Source organism: Mobula birostris, chromosome 25 (genome assembly GCF_030028105.1).
Source record: "Mobula birostris isolate sMobBir1 chromosome 25, sMobBir1.hap1, whole genome shotgun sequence".
Taxonomy (NCBI): Eukaryota; Metazoa; Chordata; class Chondrichthyes; order Myliobatiformes; family Myliobatidae; genus Mobula; species Mobula birostris.
In genome coordinates, this window is record NC_092394.1 from 3,226,866 (window position 1) to 3,243,832 (window position 16,967).

The following is a 16,967-nucleotide window of genomic DNA, read 5'->3' on the forward strand; positions in this document are numbered from 1 at the left end:
CAGGAAATTATAGACCAGTGAGTCTTACTTCAGTGGTTGGTAAGTTGATGGAGAAGATCCTGAGGGGCAGGATTTATGAACATTTGGAAAGGCATAATATTATTAGGACTAGTCAGCATGCCCTTCTCAAAGGCAGGTTATGCCTTATGAGCCTGATTGAATTTTTTGAGAATGTGACTAGGCATTATGATTAGGAATAGGCAGCAAGGCATAATGATTAGGAATTAGGAACAGTCAGCATGGCTTTGTGAAAGGCAGGTTGTGCCTTACAAGCCTGATTGAATTTTTTGAGGATGTGACTAAGAACACTGACGAAGGTAGAGCAGTAGATGTTGTGTATATGGATTTCAGCAAGGCATTTGACAAGGTACCCCATGCAAGGTTTATTGAGAAAGTAAGGAGGCATGGGATCCAAGGGGAATGCTATGGTGCTTAGGATAAGAAAAAAATTGGAGAGGAAAAGAGATAGGAGTTTAGTGCATATCTTTGACTTAACTCTTACTCATTTATAAATAAAATGTTATGTTCACTTCACAGTATATAGGACCTCAAGGACCTCAAAAGGTGGAACACCAGAATGGATTTGGACATTTTCAAGTGGGATGTTCCATGATTGCCCTGAAGTGGCACATGGAACTGTGCTTTGGGACAGTACCCTGGACAATACAAAAATCTCACCCTGAGATAATGTCCTCGAATGTGGAGGTTCTGAAATTGTAGACACTTTGTGCTTAGGGCAGCGTTTTAACCCAGATTGAAGCAGACATCACAAAGTAATTTCCAAAGTGATTTATTTGCTAGGTATAATAAACATACATTACAATACATGCTACAGAAAATAAAGATGTATTTTAATTGTCATGGAGAATATAGTGTTGATGGTTCATCTCTTCATATTAACAATGCAATAACATTTCCACAGTATTAACCCAGAATTCCCCCTCCCGACAGCTTGACAAAGTACAGTATAATTACAAAAATAAGAGCATCTTAACACATTTGCTGAGGGTTGAAGTCTGCATGGACATTGTTTTTGTAGGAAGACAAAGTCAAACCCATAATTCAACCAGGATTCCTCAATTTTGATCTCTATGAGTGGATAGAAATGATGGAAATGTGTTAACTTAATTTTGTTTTAATTGCTTGCATGTCCTGTAATAACTGCAGGTCATGTTTGGAATGAGGCAGGCTTAGTCCTTAACAGAACCCCAAACTGAGGTCTGAATGGAGAAAATTTGTAATGCTTGGACAATTCTTTTGTCAGTCCCATAGACAATGATGAAATTAGCAGCGGTGTGGTTACAGCCCACTGTCTGCATTAAGTTACTGCTACCCACCACAGGTCTGTAAACAAATCCCACTCCAAGTTCCTTATAACCAGCTACAGGATGGGATACAATTGCAATCACACCAGCAGCACCCTGCATTTACCCAAAATGCCGGCCAGCTGTTTAACACAGGTTCTTGGTGATGGCAGCATAGACCACAGTGAAGACCTCGTCTTTCCCCCCCATTTAAACTCCAGCTAATGCCTTGCTCAACCCTATTCAGTTGCGCAAATGGGTAGTGGCACCAGGCATACAATTATTCAGCACAGAAACAGGCCATGAGCCAAACTCATTCCTGTAATATAGCCCTCTATGTCTAACAAATACGTCAGGCATGTAGAACTTAGAAATCCAAAGTAACAGAAAATGCTGGAGAAACACTCAGATGGCATCTGTGGAAACTTGAAGGGCCTCAGCCTGAAATGTTAACTGTTTATCCCCTCTTCAGAGATGTGTCTGATCTGCTGAGTTCTTCCAGCTTTTTGTGAGATGCACAAGACAAGTATTCAGTAGAGATGTGTTAAATACTGTCAATATCCTAATTTCAAATAATCTTGCAGGCCGTGTACTCCACAAGCACTGGTACATGGGAATGTGGAAAGAAACCAGGGCATCCAGAGGAAACCCACGCAGTCACAGGGATTCAAGATTGTCACCTACTTTCCTGACTTTAGTGTCTGTACTACAATAAAACCATGTTTTGAACTGTAGAATGTCAGTTTTGAAAATAGCGTTTCTTCAGTCTCTTCCCTTTGTACATGATGCAGTTATAAAGTCAAACAGCCCTTCAGCCCATCCTACCTATACTAAACTGTGATTCTGTCTAATCCCATCAACCTGCACCTCACATCCATATACTTATCCAAACTTCTCTTAAATGTGAAAACAGAATATGCAACTTTTTATCTTCTGGGATGCAATCCTACTAATGGGTTAAAAACTTAAGGTGCAAAGTAACTCCAGCTAGTGGACAAAAGCCTTGATAGTCATACTTTATTGATCCCGGGGGAAACTGATCCCAGAGTATTTGGATTAACAATGGCCAGAACAGCCAGCTGATTGTACAGACGCCCATTTTTCAGTGCAATCTGTTGGGTTTTCAAGTACCAAATGATTGCCTTGAACATGGCATTCAGTCAATCTCACCTGATGCAGAGATTGGGAAGGGATAGGAATCTAAGATTCCCACCTTGGTTCAGATACCCAAGTAGGCTTCACGCTTAGTCACGCAGGCTTCACTCTCAACACTGTCTTATAGCACAGATAAAACAGATTAATATGGCTCCAATTATAGATAATTAAAAATTGACAAATGATAGGGACAGAGGCCAAAGCTCTCCCATGCAACGCTATACTCCCATTTCACATGGGAGACTTTGAATGGCATAAGGTGAAACAGCTAAATTAGCATGCTTTGTCACTGGTCCCTGATGGGTGGGGCAGCAAAACAATTCCTTTCATCCCCATTCTTCCATTTCAAGATTAGCTCAGACTATAATCCTGCTCAGTACCCAAACAAGAAATACTCTCAACGACTGAGCTCCAGGGAAATGTAAGAGTGTATTTCTTAATTGTCAGGATGGCTTACTTTGCCATCTTCCAGTAAAGGAAACAGTCTCATCAGCAAACATTAATAGAGCAGATCAGAGACAAAGTAATCGATGTTTTACTTCTCCACGTACACATTCAAACTGCATACATGTTGGAGGGCCAGAAGTATTATGCGGCACAAAGCACTGCTCCATTGATCATTGCGGAGAGGGGTCCAGTATCAGAACATTAGAAATAGTTGGTCCTGTGCAGCATCACAATGTCATGATAATCCAAGGTCTTTCCTCTGTGCAACCCTCTCACTCCAGACTGTCTACTCCCCGCCCCCCCCCCCCAAAAATGCACACTTGCCGTCACTTCTAGGTGATGGAAAATGCACACTGCACATCTTTCAAATGCTTCATTAATATTCCCTGCCTGTTTGTAGCAGGTTTATAGCAAATCTGTGGAGATATTTGAGAGATTATTAGATAGGCACATGGATGAAAACATAGGGGAAGGATCCTGGAGTAGGTTCCTGACGAAGGGTTCCGGCCCAAAACGTTGACCGATCTTTTCCACTGATGCTACCCGACCTGCTGAGTTCCTCCAGCATGTTGTGAGTGTTGTTTTGACCCCAGCATCTGCAGATGATTTTGTGTCTTGGAGTAGGTTAAAGGATTGGCACAACATGATGGGCCAAAGGGCCAATATTCACAGTTCCAGCATACAGCTCTGAGGTACTTACTCATGTTACACTGACTCAGGGAGATAAGGCCTCTGTAGTGGCAATTGTTGTTGTTGTTCAATGATTTCCTCAGAAAGTCCAACATTCACAACAAAAATATCAGTCCTGCCAACTGGTCAGACACTACTTGTACTTTATAATAGTGAATATCCCACCCCATCTGGGACTGACTATTCATCGGCCTTTTTTTTTGTTGACTACTGGTCAGTCATGCAGGACATACAGTCCCCTACAGGTATGTGGTTAAGGGTGCACTGAAACCAAGCACTGCAGCTGAGGAAGTCCATAGGGAAGGCCTATATTCCCATTTGTCTCTTCCAGCAGCAAAACTATTTGCAAGTTCAATTCAGGACCTCTCCACCTCAGTGGCAGGGTATAGTGTAGAATCAGGGAAGGACGTTGGTCCTCCTTACTAGTCAACACTGAACATTTCATTTCAGTCATTAAACCATTGGAAAATTTAGTGTTAAGTAAGTATTTCAAAACAAACAGCATTTAGTTTTCATTGGATATGTAAAATAGTGGCCAAATGGAAGTTGGCAAAAAGGATTCTTCCATGCATGTGGCTGTGAGTTCAACACCTTAGTCACTTTGACTATTTGCAGCAATGGGCTATTAAGCAGGACAAACCCGGGCTGTGTTTCTTAATTCATAATCTCCAAATAATTAACCACAAAAATTCTTAAATGCCATAACCAGAACCTTAAACAAGATTTTATAGATGGCATAGAGTTTAATGATAGTTTCATTTGGTGTAGGAAGTAGAAAGAACTGCATCTACAGAAATTAAATTGGAATTGAATTAAATATGTAAGAAAAGAGACGAAGGAAGAGCTATTATATCCTCAATATATGTATCCGCACCAAATGGCTTCTTGCAATAATGTCATATTCAGCACTCATCACAATGCTTTGATAGCGAAGTCTACACATCAGCTATGCCTATAGTTTTATCCGGGATAATTATCTTCCCCAAATGACAGGTTTAAACTCCGATCAACTTTCATGCATCAGATATACAAGGGCAAGCAGGGCAAGGAAATCAAGACCTCCCCACCATCCCAAATAGGCTAAAGTGGAACTCCTGCAACAGTCCCGCAAGTAAAAGGCCCGAAACACTCAAATAATTTTACTGGAGGGGCAAAATACAACACCAGAGACTTATCAGTTGCTCAGTTCATTTCTACATTGATATTTTAACCACAGGAACTGTAGGAGAGAGTTTAAAGTTACTGGCCATGAAACCTGCAGTCTTTAATGGGCAGAAACAGAAACTTCAAATACATGTAATAAACTGATTTCAGTCATTGCTTTGGAGTAACACTGGCATTGGAATATCAATAACACTTTGAATTTTAACACAAAAGTGAAACCTACTGTGCAAATTTCCATCAGTTTCTAATCAGGGCAACTCACTCAAATAAGCAAGTTCTATTCTTGCCCGGCAAGAAAATAAATTAAATCTGCAAATGAAGCTGCCACCAGGAGAGACTCGAGAAGTTTTGGCTCCACAGACCGTACGTGTGCTGTTGTGATATGGAATTGTTTCCACATTTCCTCAACCTCAGTAGAAACTACAACTGTCTCGTTGTTCATCTAGCATGCCTTTGAGAGTGATAATGTTAAATAGACTCCACCGGCTCTTTGAGCAAGCATTGGCAGGTAATCACCTGCAGATGCTCTCACTATTTTCCAGTCACTAACAATTAGGTATGGTAATCCTGCCAGAGATGGGTAGAGCTACCAACAATATGTCCATGGGGAAAATGCACACATTAACAAAACTGTAATAACCAGGACTTAGTGCGAACTCAAGCTGAAATAAATCACATTTAAAACACTTAACCAATGAATCACTACGTTTTACAGGCAATTCCAGAATGTAATAAGAATACACCCATTTCTGGAAAGCGAGACAGCTATTTGGAAAGCTGTATTAGCTTGCTGACATGCTTGTGTCATGGAGGACCAGAGGACAGACAAATAGATGGACATCCCTTTAGAATAGGAGATGAGGAGGGACTTCTTTAGCCAGAAGCTGCTGAATATGTGCAATTTATTACCGCAGAGGGCAAATCATTGGGTATATTTAAGGCGGAAGTTGATAGGTTCTTGATTAGTAAGGATGTCAAAGGTAATGGGGAGAAGGCAGCAGGAAGAGGCTGAGGAATAATAAATGAGCTACGATGAAATGGTGGACTCAATGGGCCTAAGGCTCCCATGTATTATGGTGTCAGCAAGAGTCAAATGAACAAGTCCCAGATTTGCAGTATTCTTTACATCGGCTGGTAAATGGAAAGGTGGGCAGCAGCCCGGGAGCTTCAGGTTCTGAGATATTCCACACAGTAGCAATGCAAAGTAATTCTGCATTGGACAGTCCCAAGCCTGGCTGCAAAAGGAGGACAATTTGGTATGGGGCTAGCAACCCCATAATCATGTTACAGGAACACCAACAGAAGCTTCAAAGACCTCACCCCAGGGAGAGCCGAGGAAAGATATAGCAACCTGGAAACCCCTGAAAGACTGGTGCAGGACAGAAGAGCAGAAGACTCTGGCAAGCAGCTGTCGGCAGCTTATGTCCCTGCAGGGTGACTGATGGGTTTAAGAAGCAATGCAAAGTGATCCACAGGAAAATAAGAGCAAAAATTAACTCATGGGCTTCACCCAATGGTTTTGCCCATGCACCGGCAGTAAGGGGAAAGTTACCATTTGTCTTAAAAAATGTCCCAGACCCTCCAATGATTCAAAACCTTCGTTCGGCTGGTTCCATTTTCACTTTCAACCAACTGAGGCTACTGACTGATTGCAACAAAGGACAGTGAGCTAAAGGTGAAGGAATTTGGTGATAATGAGCAGCACTGAACCATCATTGCTTTGTAGAAAAGGTGACCTAAGCTCAGAGGGTTGGCTCAAATATTAAGACCCCATAATTATAAAATTTCTGTAACTACAAGATCTTCTTTGAATTATAAACTTAATACTGTTCATATAATTTCTACTAGTAATAGTATTTTCATACAAAGTGTGAATTTGTACAGACCAACCATGATTGATGGGTAATATCACAAAGGTGGGGAAACTAACAGGAAATCAAGCCTACACCACTAATACTTTCAGATCACTTCTTCCAGCTTTGGTGTATGTTTTTTTTTAAAAAAACAAGGTGTAGTTAAGTACAGAAACCAATCAGCACTAGTATATAACCTCCTGTCTCCAAGGAAGCTCATCCTGACGATTCCCATTTTCCCTCCAATTGCCTTATAAATTAATGTATTTGTTACCTGGTAGCAGCCATCCAAAAACTTGTATACCAGTTTTTGTTTGGGAAATGTGTATGCTGTTCTAGATGTGCTTTAGAACTGAAATTCATTTAGGCTTTGGAAGTCAATGCATATACCAAAAGTCAAAGGCATCCATTGCTGTTGCCTCTTCCCCCACGACCCGCAGACACAGAAAACAGAGTCTGAAAATGGACATGTGTTACTCACTCACTCTTCTGCAACTAACATCAGCCTTTCCAAGGAAAGTGTGGACACAGGTAATTCAAAGAAAATCCTTTAAGCACATTTTCAGGCCACAATTATTCACTATTCTCAGGTAAAACTCGAGAACCAAGCTATCAATTATGTCATTGCTTACTTTCAATGTGCATGTAAGGGGGATACAAGGGAGAGGGTGAGATTTTAAAAACTCATGTGCATCTGAGACACGTCCTGATGTGATGTCTCCTGCATTTTAAACGACAGATGGGAGGTAAAACCACTGATCCCTTTTCATTTCACAATCTCTATCAGATGAAGCAACACACAAGGAGATAGTCAGGTTTAAATTTAACCACAGAGTACTGATGGCCAGTGAGAAATGCAGAGGGATGTCACAAATCACAGGGCTGAATAAAACCTTGTTTTAATGGACATCATACTGCTGGATGGGGTGGGGGGGGGAGCAGAAAAGAAGCCCACTTATTAAACTACCAGAAACAGGCCTGAAGTGACAATAAATTGCATAGAAATGTTTGGCCACTGAATATTTAGGTGAGATGCTCATTTCCCCAATGAACACAATTCTCCCTGCCATCCCACTTGTTTCACATCTCCAGCCTTTGCCAAAAATCAGTATGACAAGCAGGTCCTAATGCCACCACTGGCTACCCGCTCCACACACCACTCCCAGCTATTGGCGTTAAGGAAAAGTGGTCACAGCAACCCTATAACAATAAATACAAGTCTAGATTTTGTTACACTGAATTAAACAAAAACAATTTCAATATAATCTGAAATCAGAACAGAAATTGAACAAAGGTTAAAAATAAGGAAAATAAATTTCAGAGAAGACATTTGTAGAAGCGTTAGTACAGCTGCTATGTTTAACTGTGCTGTATGTCAAACGTAACATGAGAGATTAAGATGCAGTTCAGTCCAGAAGATGAAGTACGTGTTGTATGACGTCTTCCTGTACAATTCATTAGATCGTTATTGTGTCATGGAGCAACGAGGCTTCATATAAAGTAACAACTGGAAGACTGTATCTTGGAGTCCATTATGCGTCTGAGAGAAGGAACCATCCAAGGAATGTGCCAAGATGTAGGTAGTGTATGATAAAGGAAAACATTTTTCATTAACGCTGTTGAGAAACATGGTTCTTTGCTTTGGAATGCCAAAGCGTACATTAATAATTGGTCATTAGGCACTGATTGATCAGAAGACAAACAAACATGGTTAATTCATTGCCCCTGTCCCCCACCATAAACTTGCTGCACACTATCAGCACACAAGATCTAAACTTGCTTTAAACCCTCCCAAAATCAAGCATTAATCTTTTGTAGTGTTTCCTGGTTTATGTGGCAGCAAGTTTACAAAAAACACTTGCATCTCTTCTAAAAATCCTAAAATTACTTAGGTTTGTTGCTTGGCAAAAGTCAGTATCTTGGAAAAGGCCTGCAAGACTAAGTGGCATTTGATGTTTACAGATCAGACAGCCAAATGTTCAAAATGTCACCAAGATATGAACATATCTAACAGCCATTAAGTCAATATCGGTGAACATTATCAGTTACCCAGACCAAAAGTTAGTGTCTCTTTAATGGTTACTGCAAAATAAAAGCATTTACCATATTCACAAAAGATTTTACAGATGCTTGAGTTCCAGGGTAACACACACAAAATGCAGCAGGAACTCAAGTCAAGCAGCATCAATGCAGGGGGTTTCCTGATGAAGGGTCTTAGCCTGAAACATTAACACTGTTAATGTTTTCCATACATGCTACGTGACCTGCTGAGTTCCTCCAGCATTTTGTGTTACTTATAAACCCTACTGAAGTGATACACATAAATGATCTTAAACATTTGCTTAATATTCAGCTAAAGGTCCATCCCTATGCAGACAAAATGCTGGAGAAACTCAGGTCAGACAGCATCCATGGAGAAAAATAAACAGTCGATATTTTGGGCCAAGAACCTTCATGCCTTTTCCGTAAAAAGCAGCAACATTCAAAGGATGTCAGCCTGAAATGTCAACTCTTTATTCCTTTCCACAGAAGCTGCCTTACTTGCTAAGTTCCTCCAGTATTTTGTGTGTTAATTTAAATTTCCAGCATCTGCAGGACCTCTTGTGTTTACATCCCTATCCAGTAGTGTTTAGTAATTGCAACCATGAACCTTGATGTTGTGTGAGATCGTGTAAGAGGCTTATCGTCACTTCACCTGCTCCACTACCTTGATACTCCCTGCTACCAGCTGCGTTCAAGGTATAATTACAGACCTTGATCCGACCTTCATCCAAAGACCACAAACTGGCTGTTGTAGAAGGGCTACTGGATGACTTGGGCTGGGTTGAATCTCTTCTTCACTCCCTTTTCTAATTTAGGGGCATCAAAGACAAGACCAGCAAAGTACAGGGCTGAGATATGATTTAGTGTGGTACTGCAACCATCATTGCCCACTTGGCCATAGGAGAGTTCCATTTGCCCTTTACAAATCTCACACACACATCCAGATCAACAGCCACAATATACTTGCAGGAACATTGATTAGTTAGGAAAGAAACTCTGATTGTTCTCAGCTCCGAATGTGCCCATCATGTGAACATTACTCACCGATGAGTGCAACCGTTAAAGCATACACCAGAACCGCGGCTGCAAACCGCAACCTAAACAGTTTCAACAGTTCCATAGGCAAGTTAACCGCAATCTCACTGGGCTAGTGTAAACATTAGACGGCCAAAGTCTCCGGGTGTGGGCTTGGGCGGGGACCAGTTTGTTGGAAAATGGAACTGTAGAAAGTTTATTCCCATCTGAGACTCAAATCATTTTGTTGCCTAAAACAGATCCACTCAGCTTAGGTCCTCCTCAGGGTTCTGTTGATCAAGAAGTCGGACGTGGGTGAAAGGGAAGTGACCGTGTTTACCGTTACATTCTCCTTCCCACTGGCCATTCACGTTGATCTTGGTTACCTTCACTAGGTCACCAACCTACAAGAACAATACAAGGTCACAATCAGTTACTGTAAAAGGAGAATATCACAGGAATGTAATAGACATGATTCATAGCAGATTTCTCACTTTACACTTCCTTATGAAACAAGGTGGCCATTTGGCCCATCAAATCTATACCAGCTTTCAATTTAATCCTTGAAACTTATTCTCTCTCATGAGCCCATTAATTCTCAGCCACACTAGGAGTAATCTACTTTTTTACCTTTGGAGTTCCAACCATCCTGCCCATCAGTGATGAGTGCAAAGATTAAAATAATCTTTTCAAACAGGAAGGTTAGAATAGCATATTAGGAAGATCTAAACAGAGGGAGATTTGCGAAGGAAACTTCAAAACTTAGGATTGAGGACTAGAATATAAAATCAAGGATGCATTGCTGAGTAACACACACAAAATGCTGGAGGAACTCAGGCCAGGCAGCATCTGCAGAAAAGACATTTCAGGCCCAGACAATTCATCAGTCCTTGGAGTATTGAGAGCAATTTTAGGCCCCTTTTGTAAGAGTGGGTGCTGGCATTGTAGAAGGTTCAGAGAATTAACCCATGAATGAGCAGCGTTCAGCAGCTCTAGGCCTGTACTCGCTGTTTAAAAGAATGAAGGAGTGTTGAAACCTATCAAATATTGGAAGGCCTAGACAGTGGGTGAGGAGAGAATGGTTCCAATAGGACCAGAGGGCACAGCCTCGGAATAGAAGATGGCCCTTTAGAACAGGGATGGAGGAGTTTCTTTAGCCAGAGGGTGAGAAATCTGTCGAATTCATTGCCTCAGACAGCTGTGGATGCCAAGTTATTGGGTATCTTTAAAAGAGGTTGATAAGGAATCAGAGGTCACAAGGAGAAGGCAAGAGAATGGGGTTGAGGGCAATGATAAATCAGCAACCAGGGGGCCGGAATCTGCTCACAATAATCCTAGTGCAGTCCGACAAAAGCTTTTAAAGAGCTGGTCACTAACCACAGCCACCACTTATTCTCGCCCACATTGCAACAAAATGTGGATCTCAGATCAGCCTCTACAGCCACCTGAAGACCCACCAGTAAAAATGCTTCAGAATGTCATACTGGATTCAAGTGACTGCACTACTAAAGCCCCAGCATTACATCCTTGCTTTTATATTCTGATCCTCTGCCTTCTTTGCCACCAACTTAATCTTTAGGGAACCCTGCACAAGGACTCCCAAATCCCTTTGCACTTCTGATTTCTGAAGTGCTCTTATTTGGTATACTGGCCTCACTGATTCTAACTATGTCACTGTTACAAAAGCCCAAAAGTTCTGGAATTCCCTCCTACAACTTCTTCCTGCTTTCGAATTCCCCAGAAAATCCTTTTTTAGCTTTGAGCAGATGTACTATATCTGCTACAAAGACCACTCGAAAAAAAACACTGGAGGGCTCCTGACATACTAAGAAATACTTCAGGAGGACAGAAAGGGTAAAGTTAAAACACAGGAAAGCTGGATCAATTTAATTGCATTCAGCACAAAAGCAGGATGGGGACTATATGGATCAGATGCAGGGTTAAAAAGAAATTATGGTAATCTTAATATCTAACACCCACATGAGTAAGCAAAACCCATCCATCTTAAATCCTTATCTAGCTACATTCTTTCAGGCAAAGGAGTCAGACGTTTGAAATACAGCAGGTCGAGACTGATAAATTGCCTGGCTGTTCCTACGTCCTTGCACACAGAATCAAATGAGGGCTGGCTGCTACCAGTCACAGCCGCATAAAGTGTGAGTCATTGCAGTGGGCAGCCGTCAGGGCAACACCCAGCGCGTTGAGCAAAGCAGACTATAGCTAAAACATTCCTTTGTTCCAAATACTTCTCGTTTAGCTCTTGAGCAGAATTTGTGTTTACCCCTCAATTCTTTTCCACACTTATACTGAGTTTAATTTCTGAATGTTATAATTGAGCTTCCCATCTCTACTCAGCCCAAGTGCCTCCATGTTACCAAAAATAGCTATTTTGCCCTTTTGCCAATCACCTGTCCAGCTCTTGGCTCCATCCCTCCCCCTCCTGTCTTCTCCTATCATTTCAGATCTCCCCCTCCCTCTTTCAAATCTCTTACTAGTTCTTCTTTCGGTTAGTCCTGACGAAGGGTCTCGGCCCGAAACGTCGACTGTACCTCTTCCTAGCGATGCTGCCTGGCCTGCTGTGTTCACCAGCAACTTTTGTGTGTGTTGCTAGGTAACTCTATAGCTTGCCCAGGATTCAATGGTCAATTTGTGCTGTTGGCTTTAACCATTTTTCTCCTCCATCAAACAAGAAATATTACATTCAACCGTGCAGTGCCAAAGATATTCAAGGACAGAAACTGATGACACTGGAAAAGCCCCTAATCAGCCAAAATGGCAATGGAAACACAAGCGAGCTGGCTACTTTTTAAAAAGCATGGAACCTTCTAGATGTACACTGACTGTTTGCATCACAATCTGGTATGGAGACATACCGATGTATCCTTGAATGGAAAATCCTACAAAATGCAGTTGATACAGCCCGGTCCATTACGAGTAAAGCCCCCCCAATCACTCAATGGAGCAGCGCTGCAGGAAAGCAGCATCCACCAATGACTCCCACCACCCAGGACACGCTCTCTTCTCACTGCTTCCATCAGGAAGATGGCACGAGAGCCTCAGGACTCTACCGCGTTCAGGAACTGTTAATAACCCTCAACCATCAGGCTCTTCAATTAGAGGGGATAACTTCACTCACTCCCACAACCTGTGGACTCAGTTTCAAGGACTTTCTCTCATGTTCTCGATATTTATACAGTTCCTTGTCTTTTTGCACATTGGTTGTCTGTCCATACCCGTGTGCAACATTTTACTGATTCCACTGTTTCTTTGTATTTCCTGTGAATGCCCGCAGAAAATGAATCTCACGGTTATATAGGGTGACAGACAATACACACACTTAGTTCAAAAATTGAACTTAAATTTATTTCTAAGCTATGAAATACTATTCTGGAGAAATATCCAGAATGAAAAAAATCCTTATCATTCAAACCAGGACTGAAAAAGGCTTGTTTGAATTAATTAACCCAGCCCTCTTTTAGACACCCAGTCACGATGAACCATCATGTGCCAAACATAGCTGTCTGGTTCTGACTAACGTTAAACTGCCTCGGGATTGAATAAAACAATGCCAAAGGCATTTGTGTACGTTTCATATGAATATCTCTATGCACCTCGTTACACTGACATATGAAATGAGTGTTGAATATTGAAAGGCCTAGCAAGGGTGGATGTGGAGAGGACGTTTCCAGTAGTGTATAGCCTCAGAATAAAGGGACATCCATTTAGAATAGATGAGGAATTTCTTTGCCAGAGGGCAGTGACTCTGGGGAATTCATTGCCACAGACAACTGTGGAGGTCAAGTTGATGGGTATATTTAAAGCGGAGGTTGATAGGTTCTTGGCTAGTAAGGATGTCAAAGATTACGGAGTCCAGGCTCTCCCACCGCTCTATCCACCCTAATTTTGTGTCAAAGTCTGGAAGGCTTGAAGATAATTGGCAGAATGCAATCAAAAAAATTCATGCCCAGATTCTCCAATATCATTTAGCTTCTAAGTCCAGCAAGTAAAACTTCTGCATAAGTGAGATCTGTCAGATCTAAAGACTCTTTCCCCAAGACAAGAATAGAAACAGCATGAAAATCTGAGCCTTTGGGATTCTTCTAAGTGTGTATCTGTTTCTTTTAATTTTGGCCCAGTTGTGTTGCTGGTACAGGTTAGGGGTTTTAAAATCAAAAATATATTAAATCAGATGAGTTGACCTTCAAGTGCAAAGGGACTTGGGGGTCCTCGTGCAGGATACCCTAAAGATTAACCACCAAGTTGGATCGGCGGTAAGGAAAGCGAATGCTATGTTGGCATTCATTTCAAGAGGAATAGTGTATAGGAGTAAGGAGGTGTTGATGAGGCTCTATGGGGCATTAGTGAGACCTCATTTGGAATACTGTGCGCAGTTTTGGGCCCCTATCTTAGAAAGGATGTAATGATGTTGGAGAGAGTTCAGAGAAGATTTACGAGGACGATTCCTGGAATGCAGGGGCTAACATATGAGGAGCGTTTGTCACCTCTTGGATTGTATTCGTTAGAGTATAGAAGAATGAGGGGATCTCATAGAAACATTTCGAATGTTGAAAGGGTTGGACAGAGTAGATGTGGAAAGGTTGTTTCCCTTGGTGGGTGAGTCCAGGACAAGAGGCCATAGTCTTAGAATTACAGGGTACCCAGTTAAAACAGAGATGAGGAGAAATTTTTTTAGCCAGAGGGTCGTGGATTTGTCGAATTTGTTGCCACATACAGCTGTGGAGGCCCGATCATTGAGGGTGTTTAAGGAGGAGATTGACAGGTATCTAATTAGTCAGGGTATCAAGGGATATGGGGAAAAAGCCAGAAATTGGAACTAGATGGGTGAATAGTTTAGTTCATGGGGGAGCTGCGGAGCAGACTCAATGGGCCGAATGGCCTACTTCTGCTCCTTTGTCTTGTGATCTTATCTCCTCAATCATTTACTGAGCCTCTCCAGCATTTTTGTGTGTTATTCAATATCTTTGCTTTTCCAATATATCTGATTCCTGTAGCAAACTGAAGTCCAGAATCAGGCTTATTATAACTGACATATGTCGGGCAACTTGTTTTGCCAACTTCCTTAAGTTGACAATCAAAGCCTTGGCCTTGCTGATGTTGACTGCGAAAAACTCTCACTCTTGTTGGTTTCATCACCATTTGAGATTCTGCCATCTCCTATCCTGAATGGACTCAATGACTTAGCATCTGTGAGAATCAACAATTTCTCTTCTCAATTTTAGACCTTGGAAGGGTACTCTCTGACTCTCAATTTTGCAGTGAAGGGAAACTGGTGTCTCATCCAAAAGAGCCCTTAAAAACATTGTGATCATTCTTCTAAATTCCAGGGTGCAAACTTCATCCATTCTTTCCCTCAGAGAAATCAGACTAACAAACGCTAGTGAAGGAGAATTTAAAACTTCAGGTTAGTGGACAAAAACTGGACATACTGGTGTGGCCCCAATTAGTCTCTAAAACTGGATATACACCGATCCTCTCAGACTTTCTGATTGACAGTTTTGACAATAGGTAATGGTGAGGCATTCCATTACAGGTGACCCTATGTTATGAAGGGAGAAAAACAAGATAAATATTTATCCCAAAGGAAATAGTTGCTGCAAGATTGTTTAGTCAGAAACATACACTTTACAATACATAATGTAAGCATTGAGGTACAAAAAAATACAAAATATGCATTAAAAGGTAATAGTACAAAATTTAGATGTGCAATGAAACCATATACTTATATACTTAAGGAGAAAGGATCTCCTGTGGCATTCAGTGGCACACCTCAGGTGGAATGAGTGTAACTGAAGGGGCTCCTGTTTGTCCAGTATGTCATTGAAGAGGAGAGGGGGATTGCCCATAATGCTCTGTAGCTTCTGCAGCATCCTCCTCTCAGACAACCATCAGAAAATACAGTTCCACCCCCAAAGCAGAACCAGCCATCCTGACAAGCATCGATTTTCTTGGCAACAGCTGCTCTCACCTCGCTGCCCCTGCAGACTACAGCGTAGAATAGAATGTTGGCCACCACTGAGTCGAACATCTGCAGCATAGTACTGCAGACATTAAATGACTGGGGCCTCCTTAGTCGGCTCTGTCCCTTTCTGTACAGGACCTCTTTTTAGTCCAGTCCAGTTTATTGTCCAGGTGAGATCCCAGGTATTTAAAGGCCTGGACAACTTCCACACCAGTTCCCTTGATGGAGATGGAGATGGGAATGAGAATGAGAATGCAGGGCATTTTCACTTTTCTGAAGTCCACCAATTCCTTTGTCTTAGTGATGTTGAGCTGCAGGTTGATTCAGCCCACACCACTCAAAGTTATGTCCACCACTCTTCTGTACTCAACCTCTTGACCCCGGCTGATGCAGCCCACAACTGCCAAATTGTCCAAAAACTTCTAAAGGTGGCAGGACTCCAAGTTTATCTGAAGTCTAAGGTGTAGATGGTGAACAGGAAAGGGGCAGGACAGTCTTGTGGTGCCCCTGTGCTGCTAACCACAGTATCTGATACACAGCTCTACAATCTCACATACCGTGGCTGCCTGAACAGGTAATCTGTAATCCTGGACACTAGTGCAGCTTCCACCTGCATCTCCTGTGAGCTTACTCCCTAGTAAAGCAGGTCACATGGTATTAAAAGCTCTGGAGAAATCAAAGAACATGATTGTAATAGTGCTGCCCGGCTCATCCAGATGGGTGCAAGCCTGTTGAAGCAGAAAGATAATGGTGTGCTCGACTCCAATGTGTGGTTGGTAGTTGGTAAGCAAACTGCAGGGGTCCAGTTGATGGCTTATGATGGTCCAGTGGTGTCAGGACCAGTTTTTCTAAGCATTTCATAACGTGAGGTCATGCAACACAAGGTTGTACATTTGTAAAAGGATCTGTATGCAAATTTTTACAAGACTGCACACATCAAGAAACAAGTTTTTATAGCTATTCCCCCCCCTCCCCCAGGTAAATTCTTGGTGAATTTTATTGCATTTTAGATTTGCAAATTCTAAATGTGAATATTGCCATAACACAGGAGATAGCTGTACTGTGTCTGGAAGCATGGACTGGAGAGCCAGGTTAAAATCTCACCAAGTTGGCTGTGGAATTTAAAACAGTCAGCAGAAATGGTACTGTGATTGTCATGGAAACCCATATGGTTCAACAAAGGGGAGAGAGTCTGCCATCATCCTAGTCCAGTCTGGCCAATGTTCAACTCCAGAGCAACCAATCTGTTTAACCCTTAAATGACCTACCTCTGAAATGGCCTGGTGAAAGATGCCCAGATTCTAAAATTAAAGAAAG

The 16,967-nt window shown here is 41.9% G+C and overlaps 1 protein-coding gene and 1 long non-coding RNA gene across 6 annotated transcripts in view; one reads left to right on the forward strand and one right to left on the reverse strand.

Moving 5' to 3' along the window:
- Positions 1 to 2,032, forward strand: part of LOC140187470 (uncharacterized) — a 50,809-nt gene extending 48,777 nt beyond the window's left edge. For 2 of the 3 annotated variants that reach the window (XR_011883101.1, XR_011883099.1), the window contains exon 4: positions 1,889 to 2,032. This is a non-coding gene — a long non-coding RNA (uncharacterized lncRNA). Of the gene's footprint in view, positions 1 to 537; positions 869 to 1,888 lie in introns of those variants that run through there. The other variant, XR_011883100.1, reaches the window with a different exon arrangement.
- crk (v-crk avian sarcoma virus CT10 oncogene homolog) overlaps positions 1 to 16,967 on the reverse strand; it is an 88,833-nt gene that overhangs the window by 31,734 nt on the left and 40,132 nt on the right. Inside the window, exons 2-3 of one of the 3 annotated variants that reach the window (XR_011883098.1) lie at positions 9,701 to 10,074; positions 775 to 8,153 (exon numbers count right to left, since the gene is read on the reverse strand). The exons of 1 other annotated variant lie outside the window; for it this stretch is intronic. Coding sequence is in view for 1 of the 2 variants with exons in the window: in XM_072242786.1 (XP_072098887.1) it covers positions 9,937 to 10,074 (138 nt within the window). In the remaining variant the exon portion in view is untranslated. Of the gene's footprint in view, positions 1 to 774; positions 10,075 to 16,967 lie in introns of those variants that run through there. One more of the 3 variants, XM_072242786.1, reaches the window with a different exon arrangement.